The sequence below is a fragment of the Ovis canadensis genome, chromosome 16 (genome assembly GCF_042477335.2).
Source record: "Ovis canadensis isolate MfBH-ARS-UI-01 breed Bighorn chromosome 16, ARS-UI_OviCan_v2, whole genome shotgun sequence".
In the NCBI taxonomy this organism is placed as follows: domain Eukaryota; kingdom Metazoa; phylum Chordata; class Mammalia; order Artiodactyla; family Bovidae; genus Ovis; species Ovis canadensis.
Window position 1 is genome coordinate 33,632,034 of NC_091260.1, and position 18,552 is coordinate 33,650,585.

At 40.5% G+C, this 18,552-nt stretch overlaps 1 protein-coding gene across 5 annotated transcripts in view; it reads right to left on the minus strand.

Annotated features, from left to right (window-relative positions):
* RAB3C (RAB3C, member RAS oncogene family) overlaps window positions 1–18,552 on the minus strand; it is a 362,916-nt gene that overhangs the window by 128,961 nt on the left and 215,403 nt on the right. For all 5 annotated transcript variants that reach the window (XM_069556501.1, XM_069556503.1, XM_069556504.1 and 2 more), the window contains exon 3: window positions 16,988–17,106. In XM_069556501.1, coding sequence (XP_069412602.1) covers window positions 16,988–17,106 — 119 coding nt within the window. The remainder of the gene's footprint in view (window positions 1–16,987; window positions 17,107–18,552) is intronic.

Sequence of the window (18,552 nt, forward strand, 5' to 3'; positions counted from 1 at the left end):
CATGTTGGTCTGTGTGGCCAACATATGGGGTCTGTGTGGCCCCATAATGTGGGCTTCATGTATGTGTGCAGGCTAGGTCGCTTCAGTCATGCCTGACTCTTTGCGACTCTATGGACTGTAGCCCACCAGGCTCCTCTGTCCATGAGATTCCCTGGGCAGGAACACTGCAGTGGGTTGCCATGCCCTCCTCCAGAGGATCTTCCTGACCCAGGAATGGAACCCATCTGTTACATCTCCTGCATTGGCAAGTGGTTTCTTTACCACTAGCACCACCTGGGAAGTCCACTGTGGTCTTCATATCCAGGTTTTTAAATATATATGTGTATAAAATAAATTTTTATATATATGTAAATACATGTAAATACACACATATGTAATGTTTGGAAAACCACAAGTGTGATCATCTTCCTATCCTGCCAGTTCAGGAACCTCTGCAGTTCAGAGACCCAGCCTCACCACTTCTCTATGCAGTCATCTCATCAGAAAGAACAATGAAACCACGAGAAGGCACAACTTGCATTAGTTACTTCATTTCAAATCAATTCCCAGGGTTTGCTGCTGCTCCTGATGCTGAAAGTCCTGTCCCAGCCTGAGCCAGATGGACATGCCATCCATGGTTCACAAACTTTAAAAATTCTGATGCTGGGGTCACTATGGCAGAGATTCTGATTGAATTAGTACAGAATTGAATTAGTACAGTTGGTCCTCTGTACAGGTGGGTTCTGCATTCTTTGATTCAACCAACCATGGTTTGAGAATATTAGAAAAAGAATTTCCAGAAAGTTCCAAAAAGCAAAACTTGAATTTTCCACATGGTAACTAGTATTTACATTGTATTAGGCATTATAGGTAACCTAGAGATGGTTTAAAGTAAATGAGAGGATGTGCATAGCTTATAGGCAAATACTATACCATTTTATATCTTTTTGCCTTTTCATAGTGTTCATAGGGTTCTGCATGCTTGATGATTTACGAACCCCAGGATTACAGAAGCCTTTTCCATATCAACCCATCATTAGCCACTTCCATAAATAATATAGTCAATAGCATCCTGGGAACTTTGGCAGAGGCAGCACTGATGGTAAGTCATTGATGGGAATCACTGCTCATCGCTGCATCTGTGATGCCAGGGGAAACCACTTGATGCAACCCATGGGTTCAAACTTATGTTTCTTACCCTGGGAAGAAGTCTACAAGGAGCACCTAAATTGGAGAACAGCTGACTTGGCTGCAATTTCTGCCCTTGCTGACTGAACCTAGGCTTGTGACATGAATCCTATCTTGAGGTCCAAACACTTTGATTTCAATTCCTGAACTATGCCTAGACTCCATGCTGTGGAGTCTCTATGTGAACCACAGAATTTCAGGAAAAGAAAAAGGCCACTTGGCAAACAATGTGGCATTAAGTTCCAGTCCCTATGGAAATACATGAGATTGTGTTGTCAATATTAATGAGCTGGGTTGTAGATGTAATGGCATTAAAAATCATTCTGCAAAATCTATATATATAAAGGCTAAGAAGCTTATATATATATACACACACATACACATATATAAGATTTATGTATTTCCCTAGAATATTATTAATACATGAGCCTAGTTTCAATAATATGTGATTTAGAATTTCCTTAGGGAAAGCACTCATCTTTTAATGTAACTTTACAATGGGGTGACTTTAAAAATTCTGATGCTGGGGTCACTATGGCAGAGATTCTGATTGAATTAGTACAGAATTGAATTAGTACAGTTGGTCCTCTGTACAGGTGGGTTCTGCATTCTTTGATTCAACCAACCATGGTTTGAGAATATTAGAAAAAGAATTTCCAGAAAGTTCCAAAAAGCAAAACTTGAATTTTCCACATGGTAACTAGTATTTACATTGTATTAGGCATTATAGGTAACCTAGAGATGGTTTAAAGTAAATGAGAGGATGTGCATAGCTTATAGGCAAATACTATACCATTTTATATCTTTTTGCCTTTTCATAGTGTTCATAGGGTTCTCAAGAGCAAGAATATTGGAGTGGTTCGCCATTCCCTTGCTGGAGAAGAATCTTGAGAGTCCCTTGGACTGCAAGGAGATCCAACCAATCACTCCTAAAGGAAATCAATCCTGAATATTCATTGAAAGGACTGATGCTGAAGCTAAAGTTCCAATACTTTGGCCACCTAATGAGAAGAGCTGATTCATTGGAAAAGACCCTGCTGCTGGGAAAGACAGGGCAGGAGGAGAAGGGGGCAGCAGAGGATGACATGGTTAGATAGCACCACTGACTCAATGGACATGAGTCTGAGCAAACTCCGGGAGATAGTGAAGGACAAGGAAGCCTGGTGTGCTGCAGTCCATGGGGTTGCAAAGTGTTGGACAGGACTTAGCAACTGAGCAACAATAAGCCATTTTATATAAGGGACTTGAGCATTCATGGATTTTTTCTGGAATCATTTTCCACCGGATGCTGACGGACAATTGTGTCTTGGAAAGATGTCCAAGAGATTCTAATACAAAAATCTGGATTGAGACCTACTGTCTGACATAGATCCAGGGCAAGATACAGTCATTCTCTGTCTACAACATGCCGAGTACATTGGGTTTTCTCCTCTGTTCTTCATAATTCCCTTGTAAGTTAGGAATTCTTTCTCTTTTTTAAAGATAGTACCTAAGGCTGAAAAAGCTTTAGTACTGTCTTGTCTCCAAAGTTATACAGTCTTGGTTTGTTGGATTTGTCTAACTTTGATGCAAGGGACTTCAGTTAATGGTCTGCAAAGCCTCCACAGCTCCCTTCACCAGCCGCAGAATTCTCAGCTTGGTGCCTCTTGCCCTTTTCAAAATGAACCTTTAACCAGTAATTCTGCTCCTTTCTTTCTGCCTTTTCTCATTTCCTCCCAGCTCCCTATTTCTGTTGGTTTTAAACCGAGGGAATTTTTTTTTTTAAAGGAAACTTCTCTCAGTTTAAGGAAATTTCTCCTAAAATTAGCTATTCTATCTAGTGATACAAACTAAGCCATCCTTGGTATTATTCAATACATATCATAGGTCATAGGATATAAAATTTTGTGCTCAAGCAATTCAGAAAAGACTCATTTCCAGAATATAAACTATGAAAGCAAAGATTTACATAAATTACCATGTTAATATTCATATTTAAAGTTCACAGCTTATTAAAAACAAAAAGATAAGGAAATAATTTCAACTGTAGCAGAGCAGCCTTTTTCCCCGTGTTGTTTAAATATCTTATACGCATTCAGGAAGTGCTGGGTTAGTGGGGCCCCAGCTAGATTTTACTATACTTAACTCCTTGCATGTCAGGTAACAAAGCTTTCAAAAATGCCACGATCAAGATCAAGCCCACTGGGGTTTAGAAAAGGCACAAACTGAAGAAAGGGGTTTGATCAAAAACGGGGTTAGGAATAAAATGGGAGGTAAAGATATTTGTTGTTCTATTCTTTGCTCGTAAGAGGAAGAATGTTTTGACACTTTGACATGGGCATTTTGATGAGCGCTCTATAAACATGACCCTGTCATACTGGCCTTATCATCATGTTTTGCTTCAGTGGCAATGAAACTGATGTGAATAATAAAATTTGTGAAGCCAACAAGGGCAAGGGTGGGAAGAAATGACACGGGGAAAGTGTGATATGTCCTTGAGGACAACAGAAGCTTTGCATTTGGAACCCTCCCAGATTTTGCTCTGGCGTCTCTCTCTTTGGCTGGTTCTGATTTGCATCCTTTTATTATAATAAAACTATAATTGTAAGTATAGCACTTTCCTGAATTCTGTGTCATTCTAGTGAATTATCAAACCTAAAAGTAGTGATGGGAAACCCTGAATCTGCAGCCTGTTGGTCAGAAGTGAGGATGGAGTTGCATCAGTTTAGATTGAGAAGACTTGGTCTTCCTACTCACTTCACAGGGCAATGGCTGAGTGCATATTTTTGCTAATTGGGCAATCAGAAAAGGAAGACCAACAGCATGTATCATGAAGTACAAAATATTCTAAATATTCATGGAGACTGGAAAGCAGATCTGATGGAGGTTATTTACATTCATGACAGACCTGAAAATACTAGTAAATTCAAGTCAACTACTAGAGTTACCATTCATTTCTAAACTGGGTCATCAACAATCCCACAATCTTCTTTTTTCGTTAACAATATTACCCAGAACCAAGCTAAACATCCAGAACTAGGAAATGAGCTCTTCTCACAGTCTCCTCTCTGAAGAGTTACATGACAGGTCCTTCCAGACAAATCCACTCTCAAAGACAGGCAACTTAACTTCAGAGCAAAGTAGGTAAAATAAAATAGCTAAAAACCAAGGAAATCCTGTGAGGAAATAATGGCATTTGCAATAAATATTGTGACACACAACCGAACATAAGGAGCTGCCAAGGAGTCTATTTTCAGAGTGTAAATGAAGCAGAACAAATTGCAATCATATTTATATAATCCCTTTTATCCAAGAGACCAAGTCTTTTATTTAATCTTTATATTCCGTATATAGGTTGCCTGAGGTAAGGCTGCAGGGACAAGAATTCAGCTTCTAGCCTTGACTTTGGTGTCAATATATAAGGAATTGCAATTACCACCTCCGAGTACAGGTGAGGTTAGGCGACAAGACACAAAGTCAGACAGGACTGGCATCTTAATTCCCCTAGCTCCTTCTCTGTACATAATCAGCACATTAACCATTAATATGAGCTTCATGCTTCAATCTTCAAGCCTTATGCTATTTCCTGGATCACACACACACACACACAAGATTCTCGGTAACTAGAATATAAGCCCAGGTTTGCCCTCATAGGTCTGGCCAGATATTGAGTAGCCTTAAGTACTTAATTAAGACATCTTTAATTAAAAGCTCATATTTTTTTTAACATGTCTGCATTCCTTATGCAGCTAATTTTGGGCCAGAACCAAGTCCAGCAAATGAAAAAATAAATGGAAAGAAAGAAATTTAAAAAAAAAATCCAGAGACAGGAAGTTGGTTGATGGACCTTTGAGGCCATAAGAGATGAGCAAATATTTCTCATTGGGTTAGACGGTATTTCTGGTCATTTTAAGGGGCCCCCAGATATGTGTTGTGCATTTATTGGACTAATGGTATTCCTCACATATATGCTCCCCTCCAAAAATAAAAATAAAAGACCATTTTAGGGGTGGAATATGCTATAGGAACCAAGCAGTAACTTCAAGTCATTTTGCTCAATATGAAAGATGGGGCACATTTTTATTTCTTTTCATCAGTTCCACCTACAGTCAACTTCATCTTACTGAGAGGTTGGAAGGTCTTACTATATATAGTCAAACTTTTGGTGAGCTAGGCAGTACCTCCCTACAAAAATTGAACTGAGAGCACTGAGTTATTTTCTTCAAAATGTTCTGATACTATTCTAGCCCTTGATTATCAATTTTGTAGGACACATAATTGATATATGCCTGAGACTGCTAGACTATGAAGACACCTGTGTAAGGTCTAGTCTTGTATGCCTCTCTTTCTATCATTCATACATTCATTCATTCAACAGATATTTGTTGAACATTTAGTATGTGCCAGGGACTATTCTAGGCACTTAGATATAATATTGCATAAAAGGGACAGAGATTAGTTATTCTGTGAGGCATGCTTGTTGGGGAGGACATGCTACATAAGTCAATTAGAAAATACATAGGAGGGTGGTAGATGCTATGGAAATATGAAGCCAAAAAGGGGGATAGGAAGTGCTAAAGAGAGTTACAATATAAAATAGGGTGGGGGTGGCAGGCCTTGCTGAGCAGGTGACATTAGGTGAAGAATGGAAGGTGGTGAGGGGAGAACCACAGGGATATCTGCGGAAGAGACTTCCAGGCAGTGGGAATAACAGGAGCAAATGCCCTGAGGTAGAAGCAGGTCTGGTGTGTTCTAGGAATGGCAAAGAGGCTGGTGTGGCCAGACTGGGCTGTGAGAGAGGGAGAGCAGGAGAAGGTGTGGTCGGAGAGGCAGCGGGTACATCGCGAGGGTCGGCAGGCTCTTGAAAGGGCTCTGGCTTTAATCCAGGGGAGGTGGGATGCTGTGAATATTTGGAGTGGAGGAGTGACAAGATCGCACCTGAGAACAAGGTTTTGCAGATGATCAGATTAAGCTGAGGTTGTTAGGGTCGGCCCTGATCCAGTCTGTGCACAGAGGGACACACATACAAAGAGGAGATGATATGAAAACAGGGAGAATGCCGTCTGCAGGCTAAGGAATGTCCAAGGCTACCAGAAGGGAGAGAAGCATGGAAGAGGTTCTCTCTCGGAGGCCTCAGAAAGAGCCAACCCAGCTGACACCTCAATCTGGGACTTCCAGCCTCAGAACTGAGATAATACACTTCTGTGTTTTAAGCACCCGGTCTGTGGCACTTTGTTTCAGCAGCCCTAGCAAACTAATGCACAGTGGAACCAACAGTCGGGGAGGGAAGTGGTAGGATTTTGAATATGTGATTGATTATTATTCATGGATTCCATATGTTTGAATTTACTAGTTTATTTTTAATCTGAAAATAAATACAACACTTTCACAGACATTTGCAATCATGAGCAAGGTGGTGAAAAACCTGAATGGCCTGAAAACATACTCCCAGCTGAGTTGAAGAAGGCAAGGCCATGGTCTGCCTTCTTATTTCAGCTATCACTCTCACAATACATTTAGAGCCATACTCTCCACATTTTTTTAATTGATGATTTTGCTATTCAGAATGACCTCAAAGCATAATGGTGAGGTGTTGTCTTGTGTTTCCAAGTGCAAGAAGGCAGTGATGTGCCTTATGGAGGAAATACCTGTGTTGGATGTTTCACGTGTGCATGAGTTATGTTGCTGTTGGCCATAAGTTCAATGTCAGGAATCAACAATATATATTAAATATGGTGTCCCGAAGCAGAAACACACCTAACATAAGGTATGTATGATCGGCTGGCAAAAACATTGTGGATAGAAGCTCGCAGGAAAGTAACCCCGTACCTCATCAACAGGGCAATGATTCTGTACTCACTAACTCAATACTTTTGATAACTTTACAGAGTATAACTACTTCAAAAAATAAAAGGAGAAATTATTTTGTATAATTTTGAAATTAGAGCCAAGATATAACAGTATTTTTTTTAAAGGACTGGATGTGGGGTCTGAGAAAGTGAGACATTAGGATTAAACCCAATGTGTCTGGCCTGATAAACTGGAAAGAAGGAGACAGAAAAGACAATGGAGTTTTTCTGAAAGTAGCTGTGGATTAGGAGCCATACATCTTCTAAATACTAACTTGCACTTAAGTTGGTGATGCATATAAGAATACTGCTACATGATTGGATCAGAGTTGAAGTAAGAAATGTAGTCATTAAGATCCAGGGAGAGGAGAGACTCTTTGATGCCCAGCATGAGATGGTGGTAAAACTCAGGGGTCAGACGTCTGAGCTCTAGTCCCACCACTGCCCTCTCCAAGCTATTTCAGAATTGACCTTACAGTTGAGACGACCCTTGAACAAGATTAAGAAGCTCCAAAAAAGGCTTAGCAATTGTGTATCATATCTTATTGATTGTTATTATCTGGCTAAAATTATTTCAGATTTACCCTGAGGTCACCTTAATTTAAGACCTGTATATATTTCTGGAGAAGAAGATAGAGAAGGAAAATTGCAGAGGAAGAAAACATGTGAAGGTGAAATTTCACTCATTCTAGCACATCTGCAGGCGGACCTTGAATGTCATGGAAATTAATTATTTAAAACTGGTGGGATGATGGTGTCAGACTTGTATCTTTAGTCTGGTGGTTTTTAAAAATTATCAACCTGCTCACCAGATTTCCTGCCTTAAAAATGTATATTTATAGTTTCTTATTGTGTCATAAAAAGCAGAATGTAAATAAGTAGGTGGAGGGAGATAAGCCAAATGACAGTCTCTTGCAGGAAATACAGCAGCCTGTGGCCGTGCCATATTTAGAACAAAGGTGCATTTAGTCGGGAATGGGGAGGATTTTAAATCAAGCTAAAATGGCCTACATTGTGTACAGATATTTTAGTCTTAGTGCTAGATATTTAGGAAGAGTCTGGACAACAGATTCAAATTCCATATACTCAGGATCACGTTCCACCTGAGATCCAGGAAATTCTCTTGTCCACAACCCCTCTGAGAAACATTTCAAAGGCAGTAAAAATTTCAACACTGATTTTCTGTTCCTAGAACTATCTAAATCTATTTGGGGCTTGTTTCTCTAACAAATCATTCATTTATTTCTTAAATCAAAGCCCACTGAATGATTCAAAGCACAGAATACTCTTTTTCCCAAAAAGAGGTAACCTCTATTTCCTCAAAATTATGGAGCTAAATTGCTGCTCTTGACTTTAAACTCCACACAGCTTTCTCCTTAACAAACAGCAGGTTGGAACAAATGGAGATTTGGTAAATTAGTCTAGTTACTGACCATGATGATACATTGTTTCGCTACCTGGACAAAGCTGAAGAACATTGTAAGCGTTGTTTCAGCATCCAATCTGACTGTTTACCAGCCGTCTCACTTTCCTGTGTCTTTTTATAAAATATGCCAATCAGTTCAGATAACCTTACTGGATGTACACTTCCTATGCAGGTTTCACTCACCTTAAATAATTCTTGAGCAGCCACGCAGCATCTGGGTAGGCACTGGGATATAAAGGTAAAAAAGAGAAAAGGCACAGACCTTGTCTTCCAGGAACTTGGAATCCAGCAGGAAAACATAAAACTAAACAGGGGTTTACAATATGTTATAAGGTATAACAGTGCTGAGATGGTTGGATGGCATTGTCAACTCAATGGACATGAGTTTGAGAAAACTCCAGGAGATGGTGAAGAACCGGGAAGCCTCGAGTGCTGCAGTCCATGGGGTCACAAAGAATCAGACACGGCCTAGCGACTAAACAACAACTTAGCAGGGATGATATTTCAAGAGCCTACTACAGGAGCAAGCAAACAAATCCCGCATCAGAAAAAAAACTTACCAGAAAGATGGTCAAGCTGAGATCTAAAGGATGAAAGGAAATTAGCTTGACCTGTGTGGAGGCTGGAGGGATGTGGTTTCTTGTAGGAGGCAGGGCATATACAAAGGCTCAGAGGAAGAGAAACCCAGAAGTACAAGAAGATCAAGGAACTGAAAGAAGTTCAAAAACCAGCAAGACTTTAACAAGCATAATAGTACAAGGTCAGCATCTGGTTTTCCAAGTATTAGCACATAAGCTCAAACTGCCTTCTATCTGAGATACAGTGCAGAAAAAAGGAATTGAGGGAGGAGAGTCTAGGGAGCACAGAATCCATGCACTCCTTCGAGTGGTTTCCATTCGATTATTGGATCCTTTGAGACCACAAGAAACCTATGTGTGTTTGGATCACATTTTCCCAGCCTCCCATGGGGCCTTCACCAAACATGCTCTAATGTTCGTCTCGTATGTTTTGAAGGCTCTATAAAAAAAGGAGTTTCGTGAGGTCTTTTCAGTACTAGATGTGAAAGTCAGTATTGACATAAAGCCAATGTGCCCCCAAATCAAAGACATTTCTAGCAGAATTTAGTGAAAAATTTTCTTTGCCCTCATGGATTCCTATAGTAATTTTTACCCTTTCCTATAATGAGAGCTGTATATTATATCATGTTTAATTTTTTTTTTTTGCAGCCACGGTTTTCACTTTGGTTTAAAAGACTCTCAGAACTAAATTTTCAACACGAGAGCCGTTTTACCCTTTACATTTCCATAGGCTTTTCAATTCTCTGTCAGATGACCTCAACCTTATGTGCCCTCAAATTCTCCTGGACTTATGTGGCTGAAGGGCTACTGTCCAGCCACTCTTTCCATTCCTGCAAAGGCTCTGCTCAGCTATCATCACAGGCATGACCCAAAGCAGCTACCTCAGGCTAATGCCACACAGGTCTGCCTCCCACACTGAAGTCGCCCTGTTGCCACTGAAATGAGTCATCCTTGGATGTGTAACATAGAAACGTGGAGGCGTTGAAGTCCCAGAAACAACCTCTGACCAACACGAGACAAGGGCTCATGGGGAAACTCTTCTTTCATCTACCTGACGGTTTCTGAAGAAGTGCCTCTGAGATCAAGGGCCAGTTGCACGTAACACCAAGTGGTGCCGGGTTCTTGCCAGACGCCCCCTAGTGTTGGTTCCCCCTTTTCCATGACACACTTACCTTTCTTTTTTTCCTCTCTCTCTTGCTTCCCTAATATTCTAGTTCCCAATAAAGTCTTAGCATTTATTCCTTTCCCACCGTTTCTAGGAAACTAGGCCTAAAACAAACATCCCCCCTGACTCTCGGGAGTCCCTCTCTACTATTTTATTAACCATGCTGTATGCATCTTTTGTGTTTCCTTCGTCACATTCTTTTTGAAAATTTGTACTCAAGATAAACTTATAAATAAGATCACAGTGAGCTTCCTTTTGTGTTAACTTTACAGAACTTGGGCATCTGACTGAATTAAAGAGAGTATTTTTAGTTCAGTTCAGTTCAATTTATTTCAGTCGCTCAGTTGTGTCCGACTCTCTGCGACCAATGAAGCGCACCATGCCAGGCCTCCCTGTCCATCACCAAGTCCTGGAGTTTACCCAAACTCATGTCCATTGAGTCAGTAATGCCATCCAACCATCTCCTCCTGTCGTCCCCTTCTCCTCCTGCCCTCAATCTTTCCCAGCATCAGATGCGTCAGCTCTTCACATCAGGTGGTCAAAGTATTGGAGTTTCAGCTTTAACATCAGTCCTTCCAAATTCCTCTAACAACATCCCATTCAAAAATTCAAAATACAGTCTAAAGTGTTTTCACAAAACGGATAGCTTCTATTTTCTCAAAATGATTTGTTAGTTTTGCTGCCAGTCTCTCTAAATTTTATACTTGTCTTAACTGACTAGAATTTGTGTGTAGTTAAATTTTAAGAAATTTTCCACTTAATCTAAATATTCCTACAGATAGATTGTTTAAGGATTTTACTGAGATCACAGCCAACAAGCATTTTCTTTTTTTTTTCTATATAATAAAAGTGCATTTTGTTTGGAAGAGTTTTGAAGCTTTAGTTGCAAATAAAGTGCAACTAATTTTTCATTTAGTCATATATTTTTTTCTGTATTTTTTTGTAGCCTTAAGATTAGCAGTTGGAGAATAGTAATTTAAAGAATCTGTTTCTTTGTACTTGTTTTTCAGGAATACCTTATTTTGTGTTGTAGAAAACCATTGTGGAATGTCAGCAAATGTCTCCTTCCCCACTCCTGCTGGATAATACTGTATATGTAAGCAAGTTTGCATTGCTGAGCTGGACTTTTTTTCCCCAAGATTTTTTTTTTCCCTGAAGTATGAATAGAGTACTCATATTCACAGACATAGAAAGTAAAATAATGGTTCAGGAGTTGGGGATAAAGGAGAATGGGAGGTTATTATTAAATTGAAACATTTTCAGTCTTACAAGATGAAGAGTTGTGGAGATGGACTGTAGCCATGATTGCACATCAACAACAATGTATTTAATACCACTGAACTGCGCACTTAAGAATGATTAAGGTTGTAAATTTTCAGTTCTCTGTATTTCACCACAATAAAAATAAAAATTTAGAAAAAGGTTTTAATAAAATTGTACAGTAGTCAGTACTAGAGGAAAAAGATGAATGAACTTACACTGAAATACAGAAGATAAAATATAATATAAATATAAAGAGTAAGCTAGGGTTTTTATGTGTTCTGCAGAAAGCACTAGGGTAGCATGGATACAGAGTTATGGGAGTGAAGAGCATCGTCCACTGGGAATGGAAATTGGGGTGGGTGGGAACCAGGGCAGCAATATTTTTATAAGCTTCATAGATAAGTTAATGGATAGCTTTGAAAAGAAAATAAGAATTTAGAAAGATAGCAGAGAAGACATTCCAAGCAGAGGAATAGAGTTATTGAAAACATGAAACATTTGTAAATGAGAAAAGTTCTATCTGGTTGAAATCTAGGAACAATGGAAGAGAGTGGTAGGGGATGATGTGAATGGAATAGATACGGTGGCTATACTGTCTACCATGTTAGAGGCTGTGGATTTCACTTTAAATCAATGCTCTTAATAAGAAATGGGCATCAGAATCACTGATGGAGCTGTCACGCATACATATGCCAAAATTTATCACTGCAAATTTGGTTTAGTTTGTGTACAGTGGAGCCTGGGCTTCTACATGCTGTCAAATCTTGACAATGATTCAACTGGGCCCCCAGAATCTCCACTATGAGAAATAAGACATTATTTAAGGCTTTATTATTCAGATGAGAGATATGTTACTTAGCTCTGATAACAATATAATGGATGAACTGGAGAGGGTGGGGCTTCCTGGTAAGCACACAAGGTAGAAAACTGCTAAACACTAAATAGCTCATGACAGTCTGAATTTAGACAGTGGCCGGAAAGACAAAGGCATTCAAAAAGTCAAAACTACTGGATTTGGTAGTCAGTAGGAGAAGGCCATAGCACTCCACTCCAGTACTCTTGCCTGGAAAATCCCATGGATGGAGGAGCCTGGTAGGCTGCGGTCCATGGGATCGCTAAGAGTCGGACACAACTGACCGACTTCCCTTTCACTTTTCACTTTCACGCATTGGAGAAGGAAATGGCAACCCACTCCAGTGTTCTTGCCTGGAGAATCCCAGGGACGGGGGAGCCTGGTGGGCTGCGGTCTATGGGGTCGCACAGAGTCGGACACGACTGAAGCGACTTAGCAGCAGCAGCAGCAGGATATAACAGGTTCAGTTCAGCTCATTCATGTCTGACTTTTTGTGACCCCATGCAGCACACCAGGCTTCCCTGTCCATCACTAGCTCCCAGAGCTTGCTCAAACTCACGTCCATCGAGTCGGATATGCCAGCCAAGATTTTCATCCTCTGTCGTCCCCTTCTCCTCCTGCCTTCAATCTTTCCCAGCATCAGAATCTTTTCCAGTGAATTGGCTCTTTGCATCAGGTGGCCAAAGTATTGGAGTTTCAGCTTTAGCATCAGTCCTTCTAATGAACATTCAGGACTGATTTCCTTTAGGATTGACTGGTTGGATTTCCTTGCAGTTCAAGGGACTCTCAAGAGTCTTCTCCAACACCGCAGTTTGAAAGCATCAATTCTTCCATGCTCAGCCTTATTTATAGTCCAACTCTCACATCCATACATGACTACTGGAAAAACCATAGCTTTGACTAGATGGACCTTTGCTGGCAAAGTAATGTCCCTGCTTTTTAATATGATGTCCATGGTTGTCATAGCTTTTCTTCCAAGGAGTAAGCATCTTTTAATTTCATGGCTGCACTCACCATCTGCAGTGATTTTGGAGCCCAAGAAAATACAGTCTCTCACTGTTTCCATTGTTTTCCTATCTATCTGTCATGAAGTGATGGGACTGGATGCCATGATCTTAGTTTCCTGAATGTTGAGTTTTAAGCCAACTTTTTCACTCTTCTCTTTCACTTTCATCAAGAGGTTCTTTATTTCTTCTTCACTTTCTGCCATAAGGGTGGTGTCATCTGCCTTTCTGAGGTTATTGATATTTCTCCCAGAAATGTTGATTCCAGCTTCTGCTTCATCCAGCCTGGCATTTTGCATGATGCACTCTGCCTCTAAGTTAAATAAGCAGGGTGACAATATACAGCCTTGATGTACTCCTTTGCCAATTTGGAACCAGTGTGTTGTTCCATGTCCAGTTTTAACTGTTGCTTCTTGACCTGCATACAGATTTTACACACTGCATACACACTGGTTCCAAATTGGCAAAGGAGTACATCAAGGCTGTATATTGTCACCCTGCTTATTTAACTTAGAGGCAGAGTGCATCATGCAAAATGCCAGGCTGGATGAAAATGAACAAAAACCCACAAAGGTTAGAAAGTTTAGTCTCAGTTCCAGAAACAGGGAAAGGTTCAGTTCAGCTTTTGAATAGTGAGAGATGAGACTAAAAAATATGAGCTCCATGATGTTCTGTGACTGAAAGTCAGTCTGAGGAAGTTTTAATTAATTAAGGTAGTGACAGTGAGTCATGGCTACTGAGCAGGGGTCTTCCATGGTCTTTAGGATCACTTTCTTTTGGGAAACTTTTATAGCAGCCCTGGGATAGGAAAGATTGGAATGGGAAGAAATCTAAGGGGCGGAAGATCGGTTAGAAGGATATTATGAAGGAAGAAGCAAAGATCAGAAGTCCTGATGGTCATGTGGTTTGTCAGGCAGGAACAGATTCAAAGGATATTCAGGAAAAAGTTAATATGCAAGATCAGGCCCCAGACTGGGAGGGACAGAAGTTAAGAGTTGGATTCGAGGTGGAATCTGGGTGGCAAAGCATTGTCGCCTCCATGAACAGCAAAAACTGAAGCCAGGAAGGTGAGCAGTTTCAGGTGAAGACAAGTGATTGTCAGATGCCAGAAGGAGATAGCAGGAAATGGAACGCTGCATTTCAGAAGACAGACTGGGGCCGGGTATTTAAAGTTGGGAATCATCTGATATAAGTGATGATGATGTGCGTGAATGGATAAGATGGCCAAGGAAACAGAATAAGCCCAGGAAAAAAGCCAGGAGAGGATGCTTACCCTTGGCTGGGTGAGGCAGGAAGTGAAAGCTAGGAAGCAGAAAGAGGAGCAGTCAGAGAGAGATACGATTAATCTGGGAAATGTGCTTCTCAGAGGACAGGAAACAGCTTCAAAGGAAAGAGTGGGTCAATAGAACCAAATAGTTATAGAACTGGAGAAGAAGATGAAGAATTGACAGGGGAGGGAGCTGGGCAGGGCTGCAGAGGGAAGGCATGGAGCGGGCAGGGGGAAGATGCACTTTCCATAGTGTTTCTAATGCAAGAGTCAGGGGTACTGCTGGGAGGGCCCCTACACTGTTATCACGTGGTTTCACAGAACTCAATAGATCCCTCTCTTCTCAGCAGTCATTGGAAAAATGGGCCACAAGTATGGGTACAAATCAATTTAAGAACCCTGATATCTGAAATCTAATTCATAAACACTCCCGGGACTTATCATGTCCTGACAGGAAACAGTCAAAGTTAGAATGACCATTTTGTACAGCAGTATGCATGCCAGAGCTATGGGTGGCGCTGGGTAGCACCACAGTATTAACTGAACCACCCATTCTGTTACTAATTAGAAATGCTACTTTTATCATAGAGTAAATCCCAATTGGCTTTGTGTCTATACCTGGACTCTCTGTTTCATTCCATTTTGTACCAAACCTCCTGGTATTTGATTGGGATTGCCTTGTGTTCATGAATTTATTTGTGAAGAACTGGCATTTTTTATAATATTCAGTCTACTAAAAAGATGAGGGTACTTAAGCCTTCTTCTATGACCTTTAGTGAAGATAAATACTTTTTCATAGAGGTCCTAAGCTTGTCTTTTGAATTACCATTGTTAGTGGTATTAGTATTATTTTTTTGTATTTTAAGTGTGTGTGTAAATAAGAAGAATGTAGGTGCTTTCTCAGATAAGCAATACGAATTTTAAAAAGCAATCTAAAGCAAATGTAAATTTTTAATAGCATCTGACCTTCACTGAGGGCTTCCCAAGTGGCTAAGTGGTAAAGAATACCTGCCAATGTAGAGATGCAGGAGACATGGGTTCGATCCCTGGGTTGGGAAGATACCCTGGAGGAGGAAATGGCAACCCACTCCAGTATTCTTGCCAGGAAAATTCCATAGACAGAGGAACCTGGTGGGCTACAGACCATGAGGTTGCAAAGAGTGGGACATGACTGAGCGACTGAGCATGACCTTCACTGAGCTGATACACAAGTAAATAAATCATTCTGGATAATACTGTCATTAAAATAGAAAAAAAAATGTCATTTATTTTCCCTGTACATTGCTAGTTTTTCCTTCAATAAAACCAGCTGTGACTATGTATGTTAGAATGTGGAGTCTGTTGAGCCCTCCCCAACCCCCACCCTGCAAATCACATTTATCACAGGTGTTGTCACATGGTTTGATGGGAGTGAAGAAAGGTTTCAGTTTTATCTTTTTCTTCATCCCAGTCCTTTGAAAATTTTCAGTTTGAAGAAAACCATAAAACCATCTAACAAATCCAGATAAGGAGTCAGCAAACTCCTTCTGTAAAACAGCCAGAGAGAAAATGTTTTAGGCTTTTGGGCTATATGGTCGCTGCAGCAGCTACCTAACTCTGTCGTTGTACGTGAAAGCGGCCATAGACAATAAGTAACTGAGCCTGGTTGTGTTTTAATAAAAAATGTTTTAAATATTTATTTATTTATTTGGCTGCACTGGGTCCTACTTGTGGGACAAGATCTTCTATCTTCATCATGGAATCTTTAGTCCTGGCATGCAAACCCTGAGAGCTGCAGCACATGGGATCTAGTTCCCTGACCAGGCATAGAACCTGGGGCCCCGGCATTGAAAGTGTAGAGTCCTAGCCACTGCACCACCAGGGGTGATTAATTATTTCCCAAATTGTCACAACAGAGAGTTTACATTGTACTTGCAATGTCTAGCTGTATATGTGTTTCAGTCTTGATTTCCTAATCATTTTCATAGGGCAGCTCTGCAATGAGAAAACCTTTTTGGGGTAAAGGGGTCGCTCAGAGGACCTTCTATATTTGTTCATTCCCATTAGCAAAACTTTACTTATAAAACAAGTGGCGAGCCCGTTGTGCTGCATAGGCCGGATCTGGCCCATGGCTCACGGTTTCCAGATCCCTAGTTTAGACCAGTATACGTCCACATTTTTCATTATCTGTGCTTCAAAAAATTGAAAGCAATGTACGTGTCCCCATGGAACTAAAGACGACAGGATGCAAAGTGCTGGAGTGAACAAAACAGGGCAAAACCATCAAAATGATTTTTTATCAATACTCCCATAATGAGTCAGCATAGCTAGCCCTTATCGGCTTCCTGAAACACACCTGGGATCATAGTACATAAAAAGTATTTGAGGAGACAGAAAGAGCTGAATGAAAAAAGAAAATCATCATTCTTAGTAATGGGAACATTTGCTGTTACTTACCAGTCCTGTACTGCATTGAAGGATTCTTCATTTGTGATGTCATACATTAAAATGAAGCCCATGGCCCCACGATAATAGGCTGTGGTGATAGTCCTGTATCTTTCCTGGCCTGCTGTGTCCTACAAAATAAAAACAACAATCTCTCAAAAACTGAAGCAATACATCTTTTGGGGAGTGATTAATTATTTCCCAAATTGTCATAACAGAGAGTTTACATTGTACTTGCAATGTCTAGCTGTATATGTTTTTCAGTCTTGATTTTCCTAATCATTTTCATAGGGCAGCTCTGCAATATTATAAGAAAATCTTTTGGGGGGGTAAAGGGCTCGCTCAGAGTACCTTCTCTATTTGTTCATTCCCATTAAGCAGCACCTAACTATAGAGAAGAGGAGGATAGTTCATACATATCAAAATCTGTGGCTTTCTGTATAGTTTAGAACCAGGGGAGTACATTAACTCCATCATTATGTATTTATTGTCTATCTGCTAAGTGCAAGCCTCTGTGGAGGGAAAAAAGAAATTTATGAAAAAGTGTCTGCATTTAAAAACTTGTAGTGTAGTTTCAGTTTATTCAGCACTAAATGAGAATAAAAATACCTGCTTTGTATGAGTGTTTGAGTTGGACATATGAGGAGTTCCCAGTCTCCCATTAGAAAACCAGGGGGACATGCACAAACCACTGAACCTCTATTAACTTGAACCCCCTAAAGTCTAGCATGCTTGTTAGGGTGACATGATATAATGTATTGGAAGTGCTTCATAGAGCCTGAGACACAAAAGTGGTCAATAAACAGCAGGAACAGGCTGTTATTCCTGAAGTTTGGGAAGGTTAAATCTAACACAGGATGCCACATGGCAGCTTACAAATGCAGGTGTTCAGAACCTGCAAAAGAGCCGCATGCAGCAGGGAAAACTGAGAATTAGAGGCATCCCTGAAATGACCTGTGTATGTCATGGACACTGCACAGTGTAGCTGAAGAAATTATTATTCAGCTGTCTTGCTCTTTGTCTTCTTAGGATTTGGGGTATCACTTATAACCCAGAGGTCCTTGGTTTCCCTCTTCGCCACTCTCCCAGGAGACTGGGCTCTGATTTCGCCATCCTAGTATTCTCGGTGCTTAGCATTTTGGACAGAAATGTTACCTTCTTTCTAACTTCAGTCTGGGTCCTCTTTCCTCCCTTCTCCCAGAGGTGCCTCCTTTGTAAACAAAATAAATCCCAGTTCCAAGCCCTGCAGGGAAAGCTAATGTGTTAGATGATACAAGAAGAGGTTCCTTTCACATCAAAATGAAATGTACATCTCCTGGGTCTCAAACAGATTCTCATTGGACATGCTGTTCCTTGCCCATAGCCCCCTCCCACTCAGATGCATACACGACACCTCAAACTAACAGCCAGAAATTCAAGACTGCTCACAATTTTCTCCTAATTTGTGTGATTTATTCTATTTAGCCCCTGAAAATTCAGAGAAGGGTGGCTAAAGAGGCTCAGGAAATCAGCAAATGATTTCAGGACAATGTGGGGGTGTGAAATAAAGCTTGAAAATTAGAAAAGGGTATGACTGT